This window comes from Delphinus delphis, chromosome 8 (assembly GCF_949987515.2).
Source record: "Delphinus delphis chromosome 8, mDelDel1.2, whole genome shotgun sequence".
Taxonomy (NCBI): Eukaryota; Metazoa; Chordata; class Mammalia; order Artiodactyla; family Delphinidae; genus Delphinus; species Delphinus delphis.
Genome location: NC_082690.1, coordinates 15,268,923 through 15,296,181, shown reverse-complemented (window position 1 = coordinate 15,296,181; position 27,259 = coordinate 15,268,923). Strand labels below are relative to the sequence as shown.

Sequence of the window (27,259 nt, the reverse complement as noted above, 5' to 3'; positions counted from 1 at the left end):
TTTGAGGCTCAGCCATCCATTTTGCTCTAAGCCTAATGTTTCCATCTTGAAGGTGATCCTGTTCACTTGTGGTTTGGGGGAAATTATTTTTCTTGCATCGGGCCCCTTCCAGGGAAAGCCGGGGAGAAACCTCAGGCTTGAGTCACTCTTATTTTCAATCCTTTCTGGGAAATGCCACCCCCCCCCCGAAAATGGCCGCCTCCAGTCTCAGCCCAGGAGGTGAGTGTGACAGCAGGTGCCCCTGGGAGGGAGAGTGACAAGCAAGGGAAGGAGAGATAGGCCTTGATTTCTCAGTGTGTGGAGCATGGATGGCAGTTAGGAAAATTCCCCATAAAACACTTTAAGCTCAACTGGTGGTGACTTAAGTTTCCCAAGTTCTGGGATTGGTGGCAGAAATGGAAAATCTGAACAAGTCTGAGAGAAAACTCAAGGAGCCAAGTCCCTGGGGACCCCAACGAGGCCCTCCCTCCAAGGAGTTAAATCTGGTGATGTCTTGAAAACACCATTTTAGAGAACAACACCTTTAATGTAAAGGCTGCTGTTTCCAGTATTAGTGGGGCAAGTTGAGATCTTTCATTTAATTTATTGAGGACCAAGCCTTGATCACTCCACACCCAGGCATAGCCACTCTGCTCTAAGAGCAAACGTTGCTGTATTCAGTCTCTGCTGGAGAAACCTGTCTTAGCTCGTCACAGGTCTGTACAGGCACCCAAGTGCGTCAACAGAGAACCACCAGAGTGCCCCTACTAGCAGTTAAAAAGCAGACAGTCCATTTAAAGTGATGTCCGTTAGACATGCTGATTTCCTTAGGTGTGAAGCCAGGGTTGTGGTCACGTGGGAGACGCACACTGAGGTATTCCAGGGTTGTGGTTACGTGGGAGACGCACACTGAGGTATTTAGAAGTGACAGGACACCTTGCCCGTAAATGTTTTGCCCCAAAGAATAAAGTATACATAAACAAATGTGGCAAAATGTTAATGTATCAGTGAATCCAGATAAGGAATATAGTGTTCAAAATGTGTACTAGTCCAGCTTTTTTTTTTTTTTTTTTTTACAGAATTGAGAAGTTTAAGCTAAAAAGTGGGTAGTTAACTTTGTCCAGAACTTGGAATCTACAATCTGATTGCAGCAGTAAACTATCTCCACTGATAGGCTAGGAGCGCTTCCTGGGTTCAGACCTGTCCCAGATCAAGATTCCATCACGTACCAACTTACTTCTCAAAGCTATTATTTATTCTGTACAAGGTTCCACTGTACATCACACATTCTTCTCCTCTTGCTTACACAGTAAACAAGTGTACACCAGCCCTTTGGCTCAGGTTCACAGGTCTTCCCTGGAGAAGGGTGTCAGGCCAGTTAGACTCAGGGTGTCTTTTTCTGATGCTTCCTGGGAACACTGGAAAGTTCTGGGCTCCGAGGGGCACAGGTGGGGCCCAGCCGTGTGGGTGTGCAGAGGGCTCCACGCACAGACCTCCGTGCCTTGGTGCGGAACAGCTGTTTTCTAGGGGGCAGCACAGAGTTTTGCCCGACTACTTAGGGCAGAGTCAAGCCCATGGGAAAGAACCATACAACTGAGGCAAGATGTCCCCAAACACCCAGGCTCCAGCTCCCAGGTTGGACTGTAGACCGATGCTGAGAGGAGCTGGAGCTGGGGGTGGCATGGGCATCCCTGAGAAACTCGGTCCAGAGGGCCTACGTCAGGAGGCTCTGAGAAGGGCGTGTGGGGCAGGAAGGTCGGAGAGGAAAAGCAAGTTGAGGAATAAATTAAAGGTGAGAGAAGCTCGAGGGTAAGGGGCTCCTGCTATCCTTCCAACAGCTGGGGAGTAGCCCGGGACTGGGTTAGAGGAGGCTGGCGGGAAGAACTTGATAACACTATCAGAAGAAATCTCCTTTCACCTGCTCTCCTCTTCACCTCACTGCAATGCAAAACAAGCCAGGGGCTACGGGCGCGACCCTGAGGCTCCCCGGCGGCTCTGAACATGGCACTGGGGAAAAGGGAAGAGGCTGAGGGATATTTCAGGGAGGGGCAGTCACCCCCTGGTCCCCAAATGCTATAAGGCACAATTCTTGGAGGCAACTAGATTCCATCCAAAACGTTAAAAAAACAAACAAGAAACCTGTCAGAGCCCAGGTCTACTGTGGCTGTGCTTGGGGCCTGGCCAACTCCCACCTAGCACCACTGGGGGCTGGCACGAGAAAAGCTGTATTTTGAAGAATTAAGGGAAAAAAAAGAAAAATGACCAGCACAACGTCCCAGCTGTGAAGAGGTGTGAAAGACAGCATCTCCAGTCTGAAAACTTTAGTTACGGTAAATTAAAAAAAACAGCTGGGCTTTTAAAAACCAAAAACAGCTTTTTTCAAAGACGTCCCCTCATCTGTCCCCCCGGAGTTAGCAGCGTTAAGAGGGCTCTTGGCTCATGGGTGTTTCTCTTGCTCCTGGGCCGGTGAAGACGGGCAGCGATCCTCCCCAGCAGGCTCCAGGGGGCGCTGTCTCTCCGGGAGGCCGGGGCTGGAGCCGCGGCCAGCCGATGAGGAGCTTCTCCCCACAGACGGCTGTTTAATCACACACAGGAAGAAACCACAAGCTTACAGATGCAAACACGAGAAGCCGAGGGACACTGTGCTGGCTCGGTCTGTGTCCTGCCGGTCTTCCCTGCCAGGCGGGGCTTGGGGGCAGCAGGCTCCCCACCCCAGACGCTGGCCAGGCTGCAGCAACTCCTGCTCGGCAGCTTCACTTTCCTTTCGTTTTCGCTTATTAGTCAGGTGGGTTTTTATTTTTTTTTGCCTTTTTGGGTCTTTTTAAAAAAACTTAGGGTGTAGGGCCACCACGGGGAAGGATGAGGTGTAGCTCGTCGTTGCTACATGCGGGAGGGTGGACTGGCCAACTCGTAGAAGAGCAAGTAGGCGTCGCTGGTGCGCACTTGGCCGGAGGACATGGGGGAGACGCTGTGGAGAGAAGACAGGTCAGCCTGGCGGCCGCGGGGCCCCATGACACGACAGAGTGGCTGGGGGAGCGTGAGGGCCCGTCTCTGATCTACTGGACACCCGAGGCCACCCTCTTCTGGAGGGTCTTCGAATGCACAGCACCCCTTTGGGCCCTGACCTTTTCCGGGTGAGGTACAGGTGCCTGACGGCCGGGAGCCGCGCTCGAGGCCTGTCTCACCTGGAGTCATTGAACGTGTGCCATTCTCCCGTCACCGGGCTCCGGCAGTAGGCTGTGTAATGGCCGCCCATGGTGGTTCCGGAGTGATTGGACACAGCATACAGGTTGTAAACAGCGTGGTCTGAGGAGGAAGCACAAGGCGTCCAGCCCCCGAGGCATCCCTTGCCCCCGGGCCCCCCCCCTCCTGCCGCTACTCCCAGTTTCCACGTCTCACTCCTTAGCAGCGTCCCTCCACCTCTTGGCCTCCCCGCTGTACCTTAGACACTTGCGCCTCGGTTCTGCACCTCCAGTGCAGAAAAATACTTACTGGTGTTTTCTGAGGCAAATTCTCTCAAGTCCAGGTCTCTTAGTGGGAAATTCACAAATGTTGTAAGCTTGCTGGTTCGTATCCTGGATTCTGAGAACCGCTTCAGATCTGGTATTGGTGTGAGTCAAGGACAGACAGGGTGGCAAGAACAGAGTCCGAGAACAGGAGACAGAGCCCCTGAGGGTGACTGCGCTTCTCAGGAAGCAGAAGGGCACGCGGGAGGAGAAAAGCCGCCTGACGTTCTGAGGTTCCTACTCCGTTGGCCCTCACCTGGGCCCTTGTCATCAGTCACTCTCTAATGTCAAGTCCCTGCCCTGACGAGCTGAAGGATACGGAGCACCAAGATCTTTGGGAACCTCTGGATGGAGAACTTCTTTATACACCGCTTTCTGGCTCGGCAGCGACAGCATGTCTGAAAGACAGGATAGACAGAGCTGGGAAGGACTCACGAGAGAGGCCAACAGGCGAATCCAGCAACTCCTAGGCTGGTCCGCCCCCGAGAGGGCTCAGGGAGATGCACTCTCGCTGCCAAGGAGGGTGACTTACTGGCTTTTCATCGCCATCAAGCACATCCTCTTTGGTGAAGAGCCTCATGCAGTCCATTAACGTCACCTCAGGATAACCTCGCTGGGAGAGAGAAAAATGAAGGTCAGAGGTCGCTGACATGAAAGGGTAAGAGCGGGAGTTTCAGATGCAGGGGGACAGGGGTGCGTACCTTAGCAATGGGCAGAGACAGGTCCCAGAAGGGATCAAAGACTGTAGAACAGTAACCACAATCAGTACACGTCAGGGAGCTCTTCAGCTGCCCGACAAAGAGATCTGGGGAGAGACGGACATGCGATGCTTAAACACTGTGTCTCCTTTCTCACCGCTCCCGCCTCAGACCTTTGGGTGCTGGGCACTGGATAGCAGGAGGGGTCCCCGGGAGAATGGGCTTCTCATGCTCTGCTCAGGCAAAGCACTTAGCAGGGAAGGCAGGCATTGCCCCCCGTGCCCGCACTTACCCCCGATCCGACTGTCTTCCCGTTCTAGATATTTCCTCCACATCTGGCGCCCTTTCTCATCATCACTAGGACCCAGAGAGAGAGGAAGACAATTGGGTCAGAGCTCAAACCATGATAAGTTTAAAGGCCTAGGGATCTAAATCCTTAATATCCAAAATTCTCCCCAAATCATTACCCCCAAAGAAGTTCGTGTAGTTCTGCCCCCAGCACTCTCCTCCTACTTACGGAAGATGGTCGAAGTTTTCAGGGTTGGACCTGGGCCTCGCTGTGACCCGGTTCACCTCATTGTGGAGCCCGTCCAGAAGGAAGCGAAGAAACTCCTGAGCGTCCTGCTGACTGAACCCGAAGAAAAGGGAGTGAGCGACACCTCTGGCCCCTAGAACCTGCTGCTGCTGCCACCCACCCCGGGGAGGTCACGTCCCCAAGGCCCTTACTTATAGCCGACGAAGCGCGGTGCGTATCTCTGGATCTGGGTCTTGAACTCAGAGGGGCTCACCACATCATTGGGGGATGAGGTCCATATGGTCTGGATTAGTTTTGCAAACTCTATTGGAAGGAGAGGGTAGAGAGGGGCGTGGAGGACAGCTAAGCCATTTTCTCTACGAAATTCTTAAACTAGAGTCCCAACTAAAAGAAGCCAAAGAAAGAGAAATACGAGAGGAACACATGACACACAACTACTAGTGCAGCGACAGCAGAGTGGGAAAAGCGTCCTGAGGGGGAGCAGGGCCGCGCCCCTCACCTTCCATGAGGGCTGTGTGTGCACTGCTGCTGTGGCCGAGGTCCCGCAGGTAGAGCCTCTGGAGGCAGTAGTCCCTCAGCTCCCGGGTGTTGCTCAGGCACTGCAGAATGGAGTTCATGAAGCACTGCGAGAGACCACCTGCATGTCAGCCGCGGAACAAAGACCCTGGCTGGCATGTCTAGTTACGTCCTACCTAGAGCCCTCTGGTCCATCGGGCCCAGAAATGAATCCTCCCACAGCCTCAAGTGCCTCTTTTTGTAAGTAAAGCGGTGAAGTGAGGCAAGTTCCCACTGCTGGCACAGGTGATGTAACTGGTTATTTACTACAGAGGTGTGCAAAAGGGAGTGGGGGAGCTGGACAGAAGTGGGTGGGAAGTGATGGCTGTCCTCGAAAAGAAGGATCCAGGACAGTACCTAAGCTGCCAGTTCAAAGGGCAACTCCTCTTCAGCAGGGCTTCCTGCTGGGGGCGGGGCTGAGGAAGAGGTCGGCAACTTTGTAAAACACCAGCCAGGAAGGGCAGGTACCAGCTGGCCTAGCGGGTAGGGAGGGAGTTGGCTGGAGCCAGGAGGGGACTCTGGTTAGACGGTCCCAGTTGGGATGGTAGGGAGTGGCCTCAGGAAAGAAGTGGGCTAGGAAGAACTCACCGTGTTCCCAAGGTTTCGGAGACCAGCCAGACCCTGGGTGCTCTTAGAATTCTGTAAGCAAAGAACACGTGGCATATTCAGGCTGAAGGAAGAGGCCTGGCCTATGTTAGGTTCTCTCTGCAACTTTCTGCCAGTTGTAGCCACTGGCATCAAGCCACACACATTATTCTCTCTTCAACTTCAGTCTACGTACGTTGTAGGCAAGAGGGGTGTGGAATGCCTGTCATTTTCAACACACAAGAAAAATGTTCTTCGAGGCTTTGCTTTCTTTTATCGACTACGTGTTTTCCCCCATCTTTATGTTACTTTTCATTCTCTGCCATATTGGAGACTGGAGATGAGAGCCAGAGACCAGGAGTTCATATACCTGGCTCCAAGAAATTTCAGGCCCCAAATCCAGGCACTCTCTCAAATGACCTCCATCAGTATCCTGACATGCCTGATGTCTAAAGCAGCTGTCACAATGAGCACTTCAAGGAGGTCTTGCAAAGTTCAATGACAAAACATCTCAACTGAGTCTAGATCTTCATCTGGGGAAAAACCCTAGTTGGCCTGCCATTCTGAACCGCCAGAGACAGGTGGAATTCCTTCCAGCTGAGCTCAGCTCCTGAGGGCTGATTAAAGCCTGGGAGAATCCTCCTCGCCTGGTTCAGGTTTCAACACCCTGACTGGCCACCGGCTGGGAATCCTTCTGATGGCAGGTTGGGCCAAGCAGAGGTGAGCACCTGGCTGAAGGCGCTCCTCTTGCTCTTGTCCCTACTGTGGAGGCTGGTGAGGGGGTGGGAGGGAGAAAAGGTGCTCCGGCGAGGACTCTGAGCGTGTTTGTCCAGGTCTCTTGGCTGACCCTGGCCTGACCTCCAAGGAGTCAGAAAACCTTCAGGCTCAAAGGGTTAACGCATCGGCCTACAGATGAGCCTTCCACCCTCCGTCTCAGGGAGGGGACCTGGGAGCAGGCAACTCTGGAGCAACACTGGCTGGGGCATGCGTGGGGCCAGCTCAAGCCTGATCAGAACAGGAGCCTGAAATAACTCAGCTAAAATTACTCATGCCGTGTGCTGTCAGCAGCTCAAAGCCCATGAGGTTGTCAGCATAAGGGGGTGGGCTGGGGAGAGGCAGGCTGAAGGAGGGCTTTTCTCAGGTATTGCCCCGCTGATCCCACAAGTGGGAAGATCCTTCCTTGCCAATTCTCAGGTCTAACACTAATAGGTAGGGAAGGAAATACCTAAACCAGCAGAGAGACCTGCTGTCCACCTGCAGCTAGAAAGAAAAGCCTATTGGCAGCAGGTGGGGTACAAACACCCGCTGAAGAACAGCAGTGTATGGCCCCAGACACAGAATTTAAATCTTCACGACAATCTCAGTAAACCCTGATGCTCCAGTCAGAGGGCCACAACAGAGATAACTCCCCGGACAAAGACCTTATCAGCATTTTGAAGTAGACATGGGGCCCAACAGAAACACTGATGTCTCCGTGTTGCCCATTCGGAACTAAACGTTAAAGCCTGCCCACGACAGAATACCTGCTCTTTCTTCCCCAGGACACCCACTCTTACATCTATTTCCGGCAGTGCTTTATTAGTTCTTACTCCCCCTCCCCGTGCCTCAGACAACATCTGTCTAAACGGGCCACAGAAGCAAAGCATTCTACCGCTGGTGACTGTCGCTGTCCACCAAAGGGGGCCCGTGGCTGAGGCAGTAGTCATGCAGCTCTAGTGGGGGTGGGGCAGTGGGAGACTGGAGGCATCTCTCTAATGAAGCATTCCTGTGGTGTTGACACTTTTAACTGTGACCCAACAGAGGGAAGGTCAAGGAGAACAGCTCACGACCTACGGTTACTATTCTCGAGGCTCTACCCCTGCTTATGGCCTGGCGGGTGGAGAGATGGGGGAGGCTCCTTCAAGGCATCGCTGGGACCCTCTTAGTTCTGGGTTGTGCCTTTGTCTAAGATTTCCTGAGCTCAAAACTACTTGCCAATTTCTAAGCACTCTGTGTAGAAGGCGGCTGGGTAACAGAAGTCAGGGGGTGGGAGCGGAGGGGAGAGCAGGGCTGTTCTCTGCCCAGCCAGATATTCTTCTGCCATGAATAGGAAATCAGGAGCTGCAGGGAAAGTCAGCAGTTTCCATTCCAGAGAGAAACAAAATGTCCCAGGAGTGACCTTTCTTACGGGAAAAATAATCCTACCTCAGGGCCGACAGGGAGAGGCCCAAACTGGAGAAGTGGGGAGAGACCCTGAACAGCCAGCCTCTCACCAGGAGACAAGGAAATGACTCCAGTTGGGATGCTGGAACTCAAGTGCAAAGAGCAGAGAAAGTTCGGGTCAAGAGCTTCCTTAAAATTAGCCATCAGCAAACCTAATTTGACTCGGTAGCAACCACTGTTCTTGAAGGTAGATGCCACCTCCATTGCCAGCAAACAGACAGCATTCACCTCCCAGGGAAGGAGCAGGGGGCTCATAAGAGCCTGTTCTATGTTAACGCGGGGGAAACATCTGGGAACACGAGCCATAGAAGAAAGGCTGATAGAGGTTTGTGTCTTCACACTCGAGACCCCAGGAAAGGGCTTTCCTGCTTACTTCACCTGTGCCATGAGGGTCAGCCATGGCCAAGGAGGCTGGTATGGCCCTGGCACGGGGCAGTGCACACACTGCCAACACGGGAGCTGGTGCTGTTACATAAGACTTGTCAGGCTCTGGCCCCCTCTCTCTTCCCCGAGGGGGCAGTGCCCAGCCTTTAGCCCCAGCATCACTCTGGGGCGGCTATGTCATTTGAGGGATCCAGTGCCCACTTAGCTGAACTGGGGAGGGCTGGGAAGGGAAGGGACGTTGACCTCTTTCCCCGTCTGCAACTCCTCTGCCCTTCACGGGGTCAAAGGACCCCTGTTACCGACCCTCTGGGAAAGGGCCTTTTGGAACTGAGTGTCGGGGAGGCGGCCCCTTTCCCACCAGCCTTTCTTGCTGGGTTTGGCCTTGGAGGAGTCACGCCCGCGGGGTCCAGCGAGCTGCCCGGTTCCCTCACACACCGAGAACTAGTCAAGGTTACGCTTTCCTGCACCTGTCCTGATAGGTGCCAGGAATTAAGAGTCCAAGAGCCACCTGGTGCAGGGGTCGACGAGAGGGAAGGGGAAGGGGGGTTCGGAGGGCTCCGGGGCTGGGACCTCAACAAGGGGTGGGGGCCGCGAGTAAGCGTGAGATCAGCCGGGGAGGGGCGTTCCTTGCCGGGAGACCCTGGGAAAGGAGGGGTGGGGGCTGAGGACGCTCCGTGCCCGGGCCCGGCGCGCGGCAGCAGGGGGCGGGAGGGAGGGCATCCCGGGGAGGAGGCGGAACCCCAGCCCTCGGCGTTGGGGGTCCCGGAAAAGGGCCCCGCGTACCTTGGCTTTGTTGAGCAGGAGCCCCACGAAGGTGGAGAGCAGCAGGGAAGGGGAGAGAGGGGAGCGCGGCCGCAGCTCCTTGGCGAGGGCGGGAAAGGGGGCTGCGGGGGGCTCCTCAGGCAGGGTCACGGTGTACGAGGTGCGCATGCTGACGGGCGGATGGCGGGCTCGACCCCTCGCCTAACGTTGGCCAAGGAGGCGCGGGGTAGTACCGCGCGATCCCACGGCCCGGACGCCCAGGCCGGCGAGGCCGCCACAGGACACCGTCCGCGGCGCCCGGCGGCAACCGCTACGGCAGGCAGATCGCGTGCTCCTCCGCCTCAACCTCCGCGGCGCACGCCGCCAACCGCCCCTGCACCGGCTCGCTCTCTCTCTCTCTCTCTCTCTCTCTCTCTCTCTCTCTCTCTAGCAGACTGGCGGCCCCGCCCGCGCCGCTGGCCGCGCGACGTCAGCGCTGGGGCGGGACCAGGGCTCCAGCTCCGCCCCCGCTGGGCCCCGCCCCCGGCCGCCAGCACGCGGACCCGAGCGAGGCTGAGACCCCGCCAGACCCCGCGCTTCCCGCGGGTCCGCCCACCGCCTGGCTGCCCCCAGCCCCCTGCCGCCGACAGAGCCCGCCGGCCGCAGAGACCTGGCAGCCCCCGGGGGCCGGCAGGACCGGAGCGCGGAGTCCGGCACCCACCTCGGGGTTGGGACTCGAGAAACTGTCTTTGAGGCCCGCAGAGGACACGTCTCCAAGGACGAGTGTCAGCCGGGTGAGCTTCCCCCAAGGCGGCAAACGATTCCTAACTTTTTGGGGGCTGCAGATCATTTTGAGAACCCGATGAAAGCTCTGTACTCATTTTTTTCAGGGAAAAATGCACCCACGCACAAACTTTTGCACAGCATTCAGGGGGGATTCAGCATTCAGGGCTTTCTTGGAGCCCAACATCGACACAGACCGTGAGGGTCACAGGGCCCAGGTTAGGAAGGTAGATTTCCACGGCTTCGGCATTGAGCACCCCTCCTCCCTCCAGCCCTTAGTTTGGCCCACTGTCAAGAGAGGCAATGCCCATATTTTTATATGGTACAATACATCACCGTACCTTTTGGCCCCAGGAAGGAACCTTTTCTGGCCTCTTCTACCCAGTTACCCAACTCCATCTCTCCTAGAATCTCAAATTTTGATTTGTTTTCGGGAGATGGGGAGAAAGTACCACCACGGTGGAGAAATAGGTGCTCAGCTGGTGTGGGGTGAGTGTACTCCTCTGACCCGAAGGGCAGCAATGCTTGAAGGTTTCTGCTGCTCCACCCCCCTCACCTATCAGGGACCCACACAGAATCTGCCTGGAGAAAGTATCTTGTTTGGAGCTTGATGGGTATTTTTAGCCAGTATTTTTAGCATTTAAAAATACTCTGGGAGGCAGCAGTGTGTGCTGTTACTCATCTGTGGCCTCCTTCTGTTTCCCTTGGCCTGTCATCCCCACATGTACACGCACACGGCACACACGACCACAGCCACATGGGGAGTGTGTCCAGGATGCATGTATGGCTTGTACCCCAGGACTCCCACAGAACAGCGATTTTGTGCTACTGAGGGGGGAGCACAGACGGTTGCCCCTGTGTGTTCCAGCAGCGGTGGTGGGAGGAGTGCGCAGGTGGCAGGAGCTGCAGGGCGTTCTCCTGGGTGATAAGTGAGGCTTGATGTTAGGAGGGGTGATCTCCACAGTCACTCTCCTTGCCGGGTGACCAAACCTGGACCCTGGACAAAATGCAACAGCCTTCCTCCATGCTTCCTTCTTCCTAACCACACCCTTCCTAACCACACTGCAGCAAGGCTTGCATTTCATCACATCACTCCCCTGCCCTGAAACACCCGACTCTTCTATCCATTCTGGAAACCTCAGGTAGCCCTGTCTGTGAGACTGTCATCCATAGGCCGGACGACACCACTGTCACCACCCTCACTCTTCTCTGATCCCCGCTGCCAACCAACCTGCTTTAGCACTTGCCTTCTCTCGCTTAAAAAACAAAATTGCCGGGCTTCCCTGGTGGCACAGTGGTTGAGAGTCCACCTGCCGGTGCAGGGGACACGGGTTCGTGCCCTGATCCGGGAGGATCCTACATGCCACGGAGCGGCTGGGCCCGTGAGCCATGGCCACTGAGCCTGCGCGTCCGGAGCCTGTGCTCCACAACGGGAGAGGCCACAGCGGTGAGAGGCCTGCGTACCGCAAAAAAAAAAAAAAAAAAAAAAACAAAAACCTGCCACCGATGAAGTACTTACTAAATGCCAGGCACTGCTAAGTGCTTTATATATATTAGCCCAGCTAACTTGCATAATAACACAGTGATGTAGCAACTATTACCTCTGTTTTCTAGATGAAGGAACTTAAGCCCTGAGAGGTCCAATGACTTTCCAGGACCACGTAGCTGGTAAATGGCAGCGTGGGGCTTTGAACCCAGACAGGTCCTACAGCAAAACCCATGCTAGGAACAATTACCAGGAGATTCTGGAATGCCTTTCCTGTTCTCTGCCAGTTACCAACCTGTAAATTCTGCTCAAAACTCATGTTTTCCACAAAGCCTTCTCTAATGAACTCCACCCAGCTCGAAACACCATCCTGTATACCCTCAGTCTACTAGCATTCAGTTTCCACTGTATGAATTTGTCTTAATATGTTTATCTTTGTGTTATAAGTGTCTCTAAGGCTTCTGTAAGTGGTCTGAGCTTGTGTGTTGATTGTACCATCACACTGATGCCTCCTGAAGGGCGGGGCTGTGGGTTCTCTTAGTGGGTGCTTAATAAAGACGTTGAGCTCACCATGAAAGGGGGCCAGAGCAGGCTCTGCTGGCCATCCTGGAAGTCCCACTGAGCCCAGAGGGTGGGGCGAGTCTGGGTTTGCATGTCGAGTAAGTGAGCTGCAGGAAGCGCTGTCTATCAGGTGCTCACCCCCTGGAGCATTTGGCCTGTCTCCCCATGACGTAGGCCAGCCACCCCGGGACATCATGACATTCTGCCAGCTCTCTCCATCTTTCCTGGGATGCGGGAGGTTAGGGGCATTGCTGGGAGAGGGGAGGCCCAGCTGGAGAAAGCTCCTGCATGGGAGCCCTTTGAGAAGCCGGGGCGGAAAGAATTCCCACAGGGTCCAGTCTTGTCAGGCAGGTCTGACGGCTGCAGGACACCGCCGAGGAAGAACCGAGGTCCTTTCTCAACTAGCCAAGCCCCTCTGAGACCCTTTCTCCTCAGTGCCATTTCGTGAAGTGGGGTGGGTAAAGCATATGGTCTTCTGGGATCTGAATCTGGCTCCGGCTCCATGACTTTCTGCCTCAGACACACTGAGCTGATCTCTGCAGGGCTCATTCCTGCAGCCCGAGACGGCCATTTCTCAGACCCTGTGCTTGGCCTGCCTCCCCCGTAGGTATTTTCTCACCTCAGATCCTTCCTGGCACGGATGGAGTATTTAAGTAAATTAAAGTCAGCGTTAGCTCTACGAAGGCAAGACGGCGAATACCTTGTTCCCTCAGATCTTAGTGGGCAGCTTGGTCCTGGATTTGGAAACACTGCTTAGGCCCTGCTCCTGGGCGCACCTGCTGTTACCACCGCAAACGGGACAGACTGGTGGCCTGATTGACTGAACTGGTAGGGGCTCAGAGTCCTTGTTAGGAGGTTTGGCTTTCAGCCCACGAGTGCCCTTGGGGACGGAGGGCCAGCCAGCGGTACCTAGGTCTGTAGGAAGCTCCGCCTCCCTGCATCACTCAGACTCCAGGAGGCCAAAAGCTCTGTACTCCTTTGAGCCCCTGGGCAGTCCGGCCTGAACCAGCTGGATTCCAGAGGCCCACACACTTCCCTCTCTCGTTTATACCTCTGTGTGGGGCACCAGTTTCTATGGACCCATTGAGGTGAGAGGGTGCAGGGGACGACGTGTGCAGCTCTGGGCCCTGAACATGCTGTTCATTTCTGTAGCCGATGGTCAGTGGAGCGGCTCTCCCGGGGGCAGGGAACATTTTGCCAGGCTTGGATTAACTTCTGCCTTGCTGAGCCCACCCCTGCGCCACGTTAACTCATGGAGACATCCCCGAGGCGGGGTGGAGGGGGAGGCAGGGAGCACAGTGCGGGGCACTGATTGAGAAAACGAGCCTGGGTAAGGCAGCACCAAGGCCACCAGCCAGGTCATAGCCCACAGCCGGTCTTCAAGGGCTGGAGACATCAGTGTCTGGCTGATTCTAACCACAGACTACAAACCGACTGCCCTTTCTTTCTCAGCAGCTAGTACTAGTCCTGGCCGTGGGACTCCTCTGGCTTAAGGGCTCCTCTGTGTGACCTTCCTATGCTATCAGCACAGATTCAGGCCCTGAGGAAGTTCAACCTCCTCTGGGTGGCCGAGTGGGTGAGGACAAGCCCCAGGGTCTCAGGCTGCCAAGCTGGACAAATAAGACAGCAGGGATGCAGTTCGGAGTGGCTGAGTAAACAGTGAGAAGGCAGGGGACGGAGAGGAAGGTCACTCCTCTCACCCAGGAGCCCTAGGGCAGCCCCTGCTGTCCTCAAGTAGTTCTCTTTGGAGTAAAACTCCTCCCTTCCCCCTACTGCTTGGCAGCAGTAAGTCCAAAGTCCCACCCGAGAGAAAAATCACATGACCTCGGCTTATATAATCTCCCTGTCACTGAACAGCTGGAACCCGAGGCTTTGCGAGATGAGTCAGCAGCCCCAGTGGCAAATAGGACCCAGGTGCCCAGGCCGTTTGCTCCTAGCAACAGGTCCCAGAGCAGAGGGCACGGGTGTGCAAGAGGCCGGGTCAGGCCCTGCATCTGAGCCGCAGATGCCCGGGCCCGTGGCCTGTGCTGTGGAGGGCCCCAGGAAAGAAGGAGGGTGGCCTCGGCAGGGCTGAGGCCAGCAGGCAGAATGCCAGGGCCGGGGAGGGAGCAGCTGGAGGGGGTGGAGCGGAGGAGGATTAGGATGGATTGTAGGGGTTAAAGCGCAGCCCTGGAAGGGCTCAGTGGGAACAGCTTGTCCTTCCATAGGCCCAAGGGAACAGGAGAGGTGGGGCAGAGGGGGGATGTGCTTGGGCCCCTGGCTCTCTGCAGGGCCAACTCACCTGGCCTGGCTTCCTGCCTTGGAGTCCCCACTGAAGGTAGTGAAAGGTTTTTTTTTTAATCAGTTCTGAACCAATACACCTCCCTCCTCTCCAGTCTGTCATAAGGTGGAGCCTGGGGCAGGCCTCACTGTCCTAGGCTGAGCTGCACCCTCCGTGGAGTGGCATTTTGTTGGTACTTAAGCAAGCTGGGGGTGAGGTGGGGGGTATTCAGAATTCTTGTCCCCCTACACCAGTTCTTCACCCGTGTTCAGCTGAGTCTGTGACAGTCCAAGTTCACGTGGGCTGTTACTATTAACAAGGGGACTGAGTCTGGTTAGAACTGTTCTAGTCCCCGGTGGGCGGTCCTGCTTGTGACCTCCCTTTACTGTACTTCAGCTGTAGTTCAGGTCAGCTACCCTGAGAGCCCTGGGGCCACGGCTGCCCCAGAGGAGTCAGATCATGCTGGCTCCGCCCCAGGATGCACTTCCTTCTCACCTTTGTTCCTCCCAACGGGGGTCCCCTCTCCCACTCTAGTCAGTTGCCAAGTGCCCCTTCTTTTCCATCATCTCCTTTCCCCCCTTAAGTTTAAACCGACTCTCCCATCACATGTTACTGGTTTCAGATTCCTCCACATCCATTATTTGCTTTGAACCTCATGACATCCCTGGGAGGTGGGCAGGGCAGGCATGACCATTCCCTTTCATGGGTGAGGAAACAGCTCAGGTGAGAGGTGTCCAAGGTTAAAGAGGCAAAATGTTCTTCCAGCGGTCAGAGCAGCCCATCCCAGCCTCGGATGACCTCTCCCTTCCCCATCACCTATGACACCGCAAAACCTAGGGAGGCCTCCTACTGCCGCTGCTTTTGGAACTTATCTCCCCAAGTTAGTTGTGCATATGCCCGAGGGCAGGGGCCATGGCTCACACCTCTCCTGCCCCTGGAGCACCTGGAAGGGGGCAAGGAGGACTGACATGTATGCAGCACCTACTACGGGCCAGGCCCTTTCACACGCAACCTTTGATTCCTCACGACAATCTATGAAGTGGGAACTATGATTGCTCTCGTTTCACAGAGGAAACAGGTTCAGAAGTTCAGGAACTTCTCTGAGGTTATGCTGCTAGTAAGCGGAGCACCGTAAATGAATGAATGAGGCAGTAAGATCCCCAGATGGAGATCGGAAAAGAAACTGGACCTGGTTCTAGGCAGAAGCGGTCCAGGCCCCATGCACAGGGATGTTCTCACGCCAGCAAGATGTAGTCAGCTCCAGAGGCGAGGGTGAGGGTGGTGAGGAGAGAGAGGGGTGAGGTTAGAGGGGTGAGGGTGAGGTTAAATCAAGGTCTTACACCACGGAGCCCACGAGGGGCATTTCCCAGTTGATAGCATCTTCTGGAGCGAGAGCTCACAGTGAAACCCTAGCTCAGTTGTCGGGCTGCTGGCTACTTCCCTGTGTTGTGGGGTTGCTTCTGGACGGGAGGAGGGACGCTAGGGTGGCTGAGTTTGCTCCGGGTCAATCTGCCACTCCTCTGAGGTCCTCTCTCAGAATTCCCCTCACCCTGGCCCTGGGGGTGGAGGTGGGGCCGGGGTGTCCCCTGTGGAAGGGGTGGAGGGCAGCAGGCTCCAGGGAGGTTTGGAATATGCCTGAGTGGGAAGGAGGAAGCCCTGCTCTCCTGGGATTGGGCCTGAGAGTGGCTCTGCAGTTTAGTCTGTGGAGGGGAGGTTTTTGGACCTCGGTGTGCTTGAAGATTACCTGACAGTCTTGTGAAAAGGGCAGATTTCCAGGCACTGTCCCTAGAGAATTTGATTCGGGGGGGGGGGGTCTGGGTGGGGCCCAGACCCCTGAATTGTTAAGCTGTGTAGGTGATTCTGAGGTAGGCAGTCTGCAGACCCCACTTTGAGGAACATTGAGCCCCGTAAAGAGCCCTTCTCGGGCTTCCCTGGTGGCGCAGTGGTTAAGAACCCGCCTGCCAATGCAAGGGACTTGGTTCGAGCCCAGGCCTGGGAAGATCCCACATGCCGCGGAGCAACTAAACCCGTGTGCCACAACTACTGAGCCTGAGCTCTAGAGCCGCGAGCCACAACTACTGAGCCCACGTGCCACAACTACTGAAGCCTGCATGCCTAGAGCCTGTGCTCCACAACAAGAGAAGCCACGACAATGAGAAGCCTGCGCACCGCAAGGAAGAGCAGCCCCTGCTCACCGTAACTAAAGAAAGCCTGCGTGCAGCAGCAAAGACCCAACATGGCCATAAATAAATAAATAAATAAATAGCCCTTCTCTTTTGAGCAAAGGGAGGGTGCCCCTCAGAGGCCTCTAGCACCCAAGCCCCTCCACTGAGAGCTGTGCAACACCAGACCTGTTCAAGGGAATCACGCTCCACCCCAAGCGCACGTGCCCTGAGAGCATGTCTTTCTCTCCCGGGCCAGCTCTGTCGTGTGCCACTTCTCGTCCCTCCGACATAGCCAGCCCTGCCCTTTCAGGGCCTGAACGCTCTGGGAGGCACCAGCCTTTGCATCTCCCATGGCACCTCACAGACGGCCCAGCAAGGCCAAGACTCTCTAAGTAATGGTATCAAAGTTGTCCTCCCAAGACCTTTAGTTATGACGAGTTTCAAGATCCGTGCCTCAAAGCTCCACCCCTATCTTGCACCCCTGCTCCATTTTTCTGGACAAGCCCCTTAAGCAGCATTTCTTGCTATGGCATAGCTATTGTTTCCAAGAGACACGTGTCCTAAGAGTAGGAGAAGAGTACATAGAGTAACGAAGGCAACACAACACCCAGTTCTCCTGCCCATATGCTTGCCTGTCCATCTACCCACCTACTCATCCACCCAACCATCCATCCATCCATCCATCCATCCATCCACCCACCCACCCGTCCAGCCACCCACCCACTCACCAATCCATCCATCCATCCATCCATCCATCCATCCATCCATCCATCCATCCACCCACCCACCCACCCGTCCATCCACCCACCCACTCACCAATCCATCCATCCATCCATCCATCCATCCATCCATCCATCCATCCATCCACATGATAAGCACGTCAGCTGAGTTCTACACTGAGCTAGGCACATGGTGAGGGATCTAGAGATCTGATTTCTTTCTCATCCTATGAGAGCTCACCATCTAATGGGTAAACTAATGACTACAGAAAAGGCAGAATTGTAGTCAGTGCCCCAAGAGAGGTGTGTTCAGGGATTAGATGTGGGTGGGGCCACGCCAGCCTTTACTCTGTCTCCAGCAGAGCCTCTTCCCTTATTCGAGCCCAGGCACTATTGGAGTAGAGAGGGATTGGATCGTCTAAAGCCCTAGACAAAAAGTTCTGCACCATTTTCTCCAAAGACACATGAGGACAACTCCTGTCCAGACACCCTGTCCTGAGCCAGGCAGGGTCCATCAGAGGAGAGACCCTCTTCTCCTGATGTCTTATGTCCCAACGTTAAGCCACGTCTCTGGACTGGGAGGTGAAAGCCTGAGCAGGAGGAGAGATGCAATCAGGGCCAGGGGGCCTCTCTTACCACGGGGCACACTGGTGGTCTGGGGGCCTCAGCAGTCAGTCCAGGATGGGGCAGGGCCTGCAGGGGACCCTGGCGTGTTGGGTGGGAAAGTAGAGGATAAGAATCCCAGTGTACGTGAGGGTAGCTGAGCATTTCCAAGATGACTGCTGGGCCATCACTCAGTGCACGGGTCATGAAGTGGGTTTCCTGGGGAGAGTGGGAAAGCCCCTGGGCAAAGGCATCAAACCATGAGGGCACCGGACGTGCCGAGGTTACTTCCCTGGCTCATCCCCACCTGGGCTGCAGGAGCAGCCGCTGTGAGGCCTGGGAAGAAAAACCTCTGCCTTCGATCATCGGTCAAGTTGGGAGTCCTTTCCTCATCAGTGGCTGCCTCCCCAGCCCATCACCGGGTCCCTCGGGCAAACTCACCATGGTGTTTCGCCCTGGGGAGCTGGAGCAGCTGGACACAGGGGCCTGGCCCTTGCCCTTCTCCCACAGCGTGTAACGGCCACTCGGTCGGTAGGTGGGGCTGAGGACTTCAGGGACTCGTGAGTGAGGGGCCTGGGTGGGCACCTGCGGTGCGCTGCCCTTGCGACCATAGCTCTCCAGGTAGTCGGCCAGGTACTCAGAGCGGCTGGCTGCCTGGTAGAGCCCCTGCAGGGCACATAGCTCCTTGCGCGTGCGGGCCAGCATGGGGCCGCGGCCCAGGTCTAGCCGGTAGCTATCTGAGGTCCGGAGGCTGGAGAAATCCCGGGCCAGGTCTGATTGACTGTTCGACTTCTTCTGGGTCAGGGTTACCCCCTGGTCGCGGGCATTGATGGGCAGGTAGCTGAGGGAGCTGGTGGTCACTCCATAAGGGACGCCACTGCCCCCGCTGAGTCCACTCCCTGAAGGCCGCTCGGTGCCCCGAGTCTGGCTCTCCGCACGCTTAGCACCCCCGATGACATCGGGTCTCAGCAGGGGGCGGCCTCGGTCATAGTCCAGGATGGAGGGGGAGCCATACGTATGGGGACGGGTGAGGAAGCTGGTGGGGGGGCTGGGCTTGAAACCAAGCTTCTCCTTCTCCAGGAAGGAGGCAGCCAGGTTGGCCCCGTAGGAGGAGGGAGTGTAGGTGCCATAGCCCGATTTGGCATAAGGGGCATCTGTGTAGCGGGCCGATTCTGTGTAGCGCTTCAGGGTGGAGGAGAGCTGGGACATCCTTCAGGGCGGCACTCAATGGGAACTGGGAGCCTCATGGGCTGAAAGACAAGGAAAGCAGTTGTCAGAGGGCCCTGCTGGGGGTCAGGCTCCCACTGTGCCTGCTCTCCATCCCCAGCTGGCCAGACCTCAACCAGGGACCACACAGTCTAATTCCACGAGAGGCTGGCCCGCTGCTGAGACACACCTCTGCATTTGCGCGCACGCACACAGGCATGCAGGTCTCCACGCACCCGTGCTTTCACACCTCAGGGAAAGCATGAGAGCTGAGCTGGCTTTCATAAACCACACGGGGCAATCCATCTCAGCACGTCCTGGCCACTCCAATTGCTCCCCTCAAACACCCCAGGGTGAGGCAGGGACTGCCCTACCTCTGCAGCCCTTCAAGCAACAAATAGTATTCCAACCCAGGTCCCATCTGCTTCCTCTCCTCAGCTTCTGCAGATACTCCCGAGATGGGGGGATGCCACCGCCCTCACCCCCTGGATTGGAAACGCTGGACATTTCAAGAGTTAAGACTGCTCCCTTGCTTTCTGACCTACGGGACGAGCAGGAGTCTTTTGCGAATCTTACACTGTCTGAGCTGACATGACCTGAGAGGATCACTTGGCCAGATCCTTGATGAGAAAAAGGAGGCCCATGTGGTTTGGGGGAGGCGGCGATGAGTGGCTGCGCAGGAGCCTGACCTTGGTCTCCAGACCCAATCCCAGAGTTCTTCCCTGGACATGGTCACCTGCTGCGGTGGGGGATCCTCGTGTGGTAGAGCCCACCGTCTTCACTGATCTCAGACTTCTGTTTCAAGTGGAGTCAGGGCCCTGTGGCCTCCCAGGGGTTCTCCCCTACCAGCACCCATCACAAACTGCTCATGGTGATAATGACTTGTGCAAAGGGGGCCCCCTAGAGGCTAAAATCCTGCACTGCAGGCAGCACTCCTGTCCCTACCCCCAGTCCTTGCAGCTGGGGTGGGTCCGCTGAAGGAACACAGAACCTCTGAATTGAGGAGTTTTGAGAGCCCTAAAGGGTCATCCATCTTTTTTTTTAAGTTTCATGTCATATATATTTTATCACAAGTAAAAGAAGACATTTCCACATCCATCATCCAATTGAATCTTCCCAAGGTCCCAGGGAGTGGGCAGCCATGACCACACTTTACATAGAGGACACTGAAGCAGACAGGGGCGAAACAGCCTGAACCAAGTCTCACTGCAGAGACATCAGATTTGGGAATCCATCCCAGATTTCCCCACTGCTGAAACAAGGGTGATTATCAGTTAGATGCATTGCACCTGTTACCTACCCTCACTGTTAAGGTTGCTTTAGTTGTTGCTACAAAAGACTTGCACATCCTCCAGGTCTTACTCAGACTAAACCGGAAGATGTTTGCCCAAGTTGTTTTTCAGGAACTTGGAATCAGCTGTGTCCAGTACATGCTCCAGCCAATTAAGACTGGTTAGGACCATCAACCCCTTCCTGGGCATCTGAGAGTGTCCACTCGATGAAGGGGTCATCCATCTTAAGTTCTCTGTTGTACAAATGGGAAAAGCGCCGCTGACTTGCCCAAGGTCACGCACTAGCAGGCCCAGGGCTGGCGTCCATGTCTCTCAGATTTCCAGCCCAGTGCTCTTCCCACTTTACCTCGACTCAGCACCCCCATCACATTTAGGCTCACGTGGGGGCCCGCAGAGTCCCTCCATCACCGTGAACATGCAGGCTTTATCTATAATGGAGCTGGAGGGCAGAGGTGCTTGGAGGGAGGAGCAGGTAGGATCGGGCCTCTTTCCTTGAGGGTCAGCAGGGGCTCCTGGGGCGGTGAGGGTGCAGAGTCATCCAGGACCCTCAGAGGAGTGTGCGTAGGGGCCGGTTTTGACGTGCCCCGTGGCTGACTAGCTGGGTGATTTTGCCCTAGTCATTTAACCTCCCAAGCCCCAATTTCCTCACCTGCAAAATCAGTATAATAATCATCATTATGATTCCTGCCTCCCAGGGTTGTTGCGAGGAATAAATGAGATAATGACATGTGAAAGCTCTCAACAATGACAGTGGTTATTATCTCCTCCCCCAGCCCCCGCCAGGCAGCCCGGCTCCTCCCTTTGTAGGCCTGTAATAACGTCAGGGCTGGCTGTCTCCTGCCCGGCGGGCGATGAGCGGGCAGTGGGCAGAATCTAGCTGTTCGGCAGCCAGTGGCTCGGGCAACCCACAGCCTGCCCCAGGCCGCAGCCCCAGCCCATTAGGGCAGAGAGGAGCTGGTGCCAAGCCTCAAGTGCTGAGGGCCAGGCAGAGAGCTCGAGAAACAGTCCACGTAAGGCGTGAGATAGGTGCAGGGGTGGGAGGTGAGCAGGTGGCACCTTCCATATAGGCCCCAGAACAGAACTTGTAGGCCCTGCCAGAGACCTCCAGCCATTTCAGTCTAGGCCGGCATCAGAAAGGCATGACTTATAAGTTATCGTCCACCCTTTTCCCGCCCGGCCCGGAGGCCCCCTACCCTTCATGTACACTCCCTCCCCACTGTGTTCCCACCTCCAGCATGACTTTCACCCCTTTCTAGGAAAAGAGAACTGGAGGAGGGCTAGGGGAAACCACAAGCTTCCCGCCCATCTGCTTAGCTTTCTGGGGTCCAGAGAAGGAAGAGAATGAAGGCTGAGAGAGGCCAGGGGGAGAGACAGAAAGAGGCACAGGGGGCGGGGGCGTGGGACCAGTCCTCCTCGATTTCACTTTGGAGAGCGCCATCAATAATTCAAAGTCAAAGAGACTCCAGGTCTCAGGAGCTGGGCTCTGGGACACCTGGCAGCCAATCAGATATGACCCCACCCCACCCCACCCCCACCAGGGCAGGAGCTCGTACCTCCTCCCCTCGGGCCTCTCTACGCCTCCCCACACTGAGGCTCCCAGGCAATTGGTATTCTGCAGGCAGTGCCCCAAGCTTGCGACCTCTCCTGGCCCTGCTGATGCAGAAGTGCTGGGGCCAAACAAGGTGCAGCAGACGGGGACAGACGGCCCTGGGATGGCCCACAAGTAACACTGGGAAGGGTTGGGGTCTGGAGGTGGAGCCGTACCTTCCAGTCCCCAGAATCGCAGGAGGGCTCCTAAGTCCCTCTCTCCTGTCTACTTCAATCTGGCAGGCAACTGGCAGACCTGTCCCTCCCTGCAGCCTCAGGTGGTCATGCCATCACTAACAGCCCCCTGGAAGCTGCCTCTCAGCGCTGGCAGCTGGTTTACAGCTCCCCTGTCTGGGGAGAGGGTCCCTATTGGGGCTGAGGCCTTGACATGCCTATCCCCTCCCCCAACCCCCAGTTTCACTCTTGAGGACAGTGCCAGCCAGCATCTTTCAGGTGAGCAGACAGCTTGGATTGGCGCCCCTTGCATTACCTGGCACGGCTGTCCCTGGAGGCTGCAGAATGCACCCCGGGCGGGAGAGTGGGCCGGGGCCCTGGCTACAGCCTTGCTGCGCAAGACAGGGACAGGACGGGCACTCACATGGCCACGAGTCTCCTTGTTGCCAAAGGAACGGCCTGAACTGAATGGCCCTTTCATGGGGCAGTGGGAGGCCAGCCGATTGGCTGTGATCCCCCGTCCCCCTCCCTGCCCAGCATGGGGCCCCTGCTGCCCGACTCCTTTCACTGTTTACCCAGAGCTGGCAAGTACAGGCATGTGGTTCCAGGCAGTGCCTCCCCAGGTGCCCGCCACCTCAGACAGCAGGGGCAGCCTCCCTGGCCAGCCTCCTCCTCCGTGCCATCTCACCGGGGCCCTCGGCTTTTCCCTGCTCTGCCAGGCTTCCCTCTCGCTTTGCTCAGTTTCCGTCTCTTGGGAGGTGTGGTGGCATCCCTCTTCCTGAAAGGATGAGTGAGCCAGCTGGCCACTGTCCCGCCAGCAGGTACTGAGCACCCCTGGACCAGGCATCACCCTGAGTGCTTCTCGGGCTGCCTCTCATTTCTCAGCAGCCCGAAGTCCAACACTCATACAGCCTTCCCCGCGCCCCTGGCTTACAAACAGCATTTGAAGGTTTAATTTTTTTACATTAAATTGAAATTCAAAATATTTTCATTCAAAATTTTAAAAAAATAGACAAGAAATTTAAATAATGAAACATTCAAATGAAGCATTTAGCATTCATATTTCTGAAGTTATTAAAGCTTAAAACTGCACTAAGACGTCTGCGTATTAACTCAACCCTCACGACTGCCCTAAGCAACAGGTGCTATTATTATGCCCATTTGCAGATGAGGAAACTAGGGTTCGGGGAAGTGATGTGGCTTTCCCCAAGGTCACACTGGGAGCAGTGACAGAGCTGGACTGGGACCTACCTGGGCTCTGCCTGCTGACAGCTACCCTGGAGCCAACCCCCCCACCTCCCTTCTCACTTCCCTGGCCTCCCCCTGAGCTGGCACAGGGTGGGGGGCCTGCAGCATGGGGTTGAGGGGGATCCAGGCATCCACTGTCTAGGCAACAGCATGGCAGCTTCAGACTCCCGCAGGAGCTGCCCTTCGAGTTTCCACTGCAGGCGAATGAAAGCGAAGCCAGGTGCAACCTGAGCCCCAGTATGATGCTGATCGGCCGAGACATGGTCCAGGAGGCCTCCATTTCACCCATGATGCCAAGCTCCTGCATGTCCCCTGGCACCAGCATCTGGCCCCAGCCAGGGCCCTTGGCCCAAAGCCCGGTTATGGACATGCCCCCCAGCCTCCTACCCTTGCTGCAGCTCAGCCCACCCCCCGAGGTACCCAGACTAGGTGAGTCAGGGGTTAAAATGAACCCTATCTTCCTGGGGCCACCAGCCCTTTACGTCAGCCACTGTCATTTCCTGTTGCTCACGTGAAGGGCTCCGTAACCTGCCCAGCCAGGGGAGGGACTTGCTCCCCAGGAATCCCTGGCACTCCTGGCCCCCAGGGTAGGGGATGGGTGATGCCCAACATCCCAGCAGCCTTCACGGCCCCTCTCTGCCCAGATCTGCTGTCCTTTCTGGGGTGAAGGCGTGCCAGCTTCTGTGGCCTTGCCACTGCCTGGATAGAGAGCCCCTAGCTGGGCTTCAGAGGTGCGCCTCAGCCGGATTTAGTCCCTTCCCTCCTACTCAGGTGTCCGGGACAGGTGAGTGGGGAATCCCAGCCAGTTCCACTAGGTGCTTGCGAACCTCCACAGTGGTGACCTCAGAGCTTCCCAAAGCCGCTTGCTAACAACATCGGAATGAGACAGTGAGACAGCTGACCTTGAAGGGTAAAGTGGGCTGAGAGAGGGGCCCTGTCATCTACACTTTCCAAGCCGCACGCCCAGCTGCTGGGGCACTGTCTACACACAAGCGTCAATTCCCAGGTTGAGGAATGTCCCGGCCAAAGTAGAGGATGCAGGTGGAGTGGAAGGTGAGGGTGAGGGGTATTTGTGCTCTCATAGTCTAGGAGTTCTGTTTACTCCTCTCAGGCCCACTCCCCTCCAGCCTGCCACTAGCGGCTCTGCCTCTCGGGGACTGGCACCCACCCCACTGACCCACCAGTTTAGTGCCTAATATGCCTTGGCAGGGGTCATCCAAGGGGCAGTGGGTCCCTCTCAGTCTCTCTAGATCCCAGTAGTTACCCAAGTGCTGGGAGTGGGTGAAGAGGTAAGATAAAGAGACTGGGGATTAGAGCCAGAATCCTGCCTGGAGGAAAAGAGGTGGTTGGGCTTAGGGCAGTGTCTCTATAGGGCGCTCCTTGATTTGGGGTTGGGAGGGGGGTGGGCATCGCTACACTTCCAAGAAAAGGCAAAGATATGGGCCCCCGGGCAGTATTAGAACCCTTAAATTCTCTTTTCCAACCACCCTTCCAGGCACTCTCCTGGTACCCACCCCAGGGGAGAGCCCCAGGCTCCCTCCCTCTCCTCTAGGGCTTCATTGTTCCTCCTTCTGGCCTCTGAGCCTTTGGTCTTGTCCGTAGCACCTACCAGGCCCGGTGGGGCGGCCTCTCATATGCTCCCCCAGACAGACAGGGCTCCTCCAAACAGACAGTCCAGGGCCCTCTGGACAATGGCCCTGTGAAGTTCGGACATCAAAGGGGCAGTTACTGACCTGTGTCTGGGGACACTGGACAGGATCTGGGGCCTTCTCCTTCCCCAGCAGGGCAGGGAGTGCAGTGGCCAGCCCAGAGGCAGGGCTCTGACTCGGCCGGGTAATCCGGAGCTCAGGTTACCGACTCCGATATATATAGTATCTTATCTGACCTCACGGAGATGGCTAGCTCCACTCGCTGGCATTCCAAGCTCGGGGAGAATTAAAGGGGCAGTGGCAGGCCCTCCCCTTGAGGTGGGCCGGTGCCAGGCAAGGAGATCCTATGAGACTGTTTGAAAGGAGGCATTTTGAAATGGAACAGAAGGAGGATTCAAGGGGAAACAACTGGAAAGAGGGTAGAGGGAGGCGGGTGGGATTAGGCAAAAATATGGAGAAGGAGGTGTCAGTCGCTGAACTGCAGAAGAGCAGGAAGCCTCAGTCCACCTCCTTTAGTTTTGAAACGGAGGAGACCTAGAGGCAGACAGCAGCTCGCTCAAGGGCACACAGGTAGGGAGAGGCCGGAGGGACCCCTCTCAGGTTCCCGGTCCAAACTCTTTTATAATGGACTTCTAGGCCTGGGCTTGTATTCTGGGGCTTTCCCTTTTATTGGCTCTGAGACAGTGGGCAAGTCACTTAAGCTGTCTGGACCTTATTTAGTCTGTAAAGCAAGAGCAATAATAATGCTGTACCTCACAGGTGTGAGGGTTAAATAATATTTGTAAATTTCCTGGCCCATAGTAAGAGTTCAATAAATGATAATTATTACTAGATTGAATACTTCCACTTATTATTATAATCAGTGGTAGTATTTGTAGTAGTACCTCCCGGGTGAAGCTTGCTAGGGAGAAAAGGGCCTCCAGGCCACGCTGCGGGAGTGCTCTGTTCTAATGCCAGAGATCAGCGCCATGGTTTTCTGAGCTGGTCCATGTCCCATAACTGGCAAGGCAAACGAGCCTTGCCCTATTCCCAGATGTCCAGTCCACCTATCAGAGAAGGGCCAGGCCCACTTGGGCTCCTTCCTCCTCCACCCAGAAAAATATAGCGAGTGCAGATTCCCCCAGGCTACCGGGAGCAAGGCTGGCTGCTCTGCTGTGTCCACTCTACCTGCAGGAGTGCTCAGGATGCCGAGCCTATGGAGCGGGGCTGGCTGGGCAGGGTCACAGGAGGAAGCTGCTGCATTCTTAACCTCTGGGGCCTCGGTGCTCTTGTCTGCTCGCAGTCTGTTTCTCCTGTTTCTCGATGGCTCTCCCTGAGCACTGGGAGTACCCGGGATGGTGCCTCCACCCCGTCTCAGCAGAGGCTACTGACTCAGCTCAGGTCACGATGATGCACTTCAGAGGACGCCCTCGTACCTGGCCCTCATTCCAGTCCTCCTTCCGACTCCAGCTTGGCATCCTTTACAGCATCAGAGGAGTGGTGGCTGCTCCAGCCCCAGCCCAACCAGCTCTCCTTTCCTCCTTTTATGCGTCCCCGACTTGGGGACCTTCTCATGCCTGTGCCTGGGGAGGTGAGCTCAGCAGGATGCAGCTCAGGCCCATTCTAAGAGCAGCCAGATGAGCAGGTAGATGTTCACACCTTAGCTAGAATGGGTTGGCCAGAGCTTCCTTAGACTTAAGTATAAGTTACTTGCCTTGGAGCACCGCGTGCCTGCTGCCGGTTTGGGATTGGTGAGAATTTCAAAGATGCCTCTTTCTGGTTTGGGATTGGTGGAAAATCTCTTCCACTTGACTGCTACCCTCCCCCCACCCCACCCTCTTTGGCAAACTGACCAGACACAGCCCCCAGGAGCTTTGAGAGGAGGGAGTAAATGAGCTGCCACGCACACGTGGGGAGGGGGTTGTCAGGGTCCAGGCGTCACTCTCAGCCACATCCCACACAGGCCTCAGAGACCTGGTCCTGCCCAAGCACCGTTTCCTTAGAACACACTGATCAGCACACAGATGGCTCTTCCCGGCACCCTAGGCTGTCAGCTGGCAGGCCCCCGCCCCCCCATACAACTGGTACCCACAGCTGGAGATCCTCGGCGCAGCTGGCGTTCGCCCTACATTTCTAGTGCCCATTCTGCCCAGGCTGTCGTTGACACCTCACTTTCTGAGCCTCAAAAGGCACTGCCCTCCGCATCCCCCCTCCTCAGTCTCAGACAGGTGGCACGTACCTGCCTCTTCTCCGACGACGGACGAGTCGAGCCGGGCACAAGCATGGAGCTGCGGGTGAGTCCCGGCCGGTACTGGAGCAGCGCAATGAGCAGCAGCTGACGCAGAGGGCTCCCTGGCCTCGG

The 27,259-nt window shown here is 56.1% G+C and overlaps 1 protein-coding gene across 2 annotated transcripts; it reads right to left on the bottom strand.

Annotated features, from left to right (window-relative positions):
• Positions 1-1,153: 1,153 nt before the first annotated feature.
• On the bottom strand, positions 1,154-27,259 carry USP2 (ubiquitin specific peptidase 2). 2 transcript variants are annotated; one of them, XM_060017138.1, is made up of 13 exons: positions 27,137-27,259; positions 18,204-19,012; positions 5,862-5,912; positions 5,218-5,341; positions 4,910-5,021; positions 4,701-4,811; positions 4,476-4,540; positions 4,187-4,290; positions 4,018-4,098; positions 3,805-3,883; positions 3,472-3,579; positions 3,165-3,285; positions 1,154-2,947 (listed from the first exon to the last, which is right to left on the bottom strand). In XM_060017138.1, the coding sequence occupies exons 2-13, from the start codon at positions 18,969-18,971 to the stop codon at positions 2,860-2,862; spliced, it is 1,812 nt and encodes a 603-aa protein (XP_059873121.1). In that variant the 5' UTR covers positions 18,972-19,012; positions 27,137-27,259; the 3' UTR covers positions 1,154-2,859. The 2 variants fall into 2 exon arrangements, with proteins under 2 accessions (XP_059873121.1, XP_059873122.1); XM_060017139.1 differs by lacking the exons at positions 18,204-19,012; positions 27,137-27,259 and adding an exon at positions 9,228-9,585.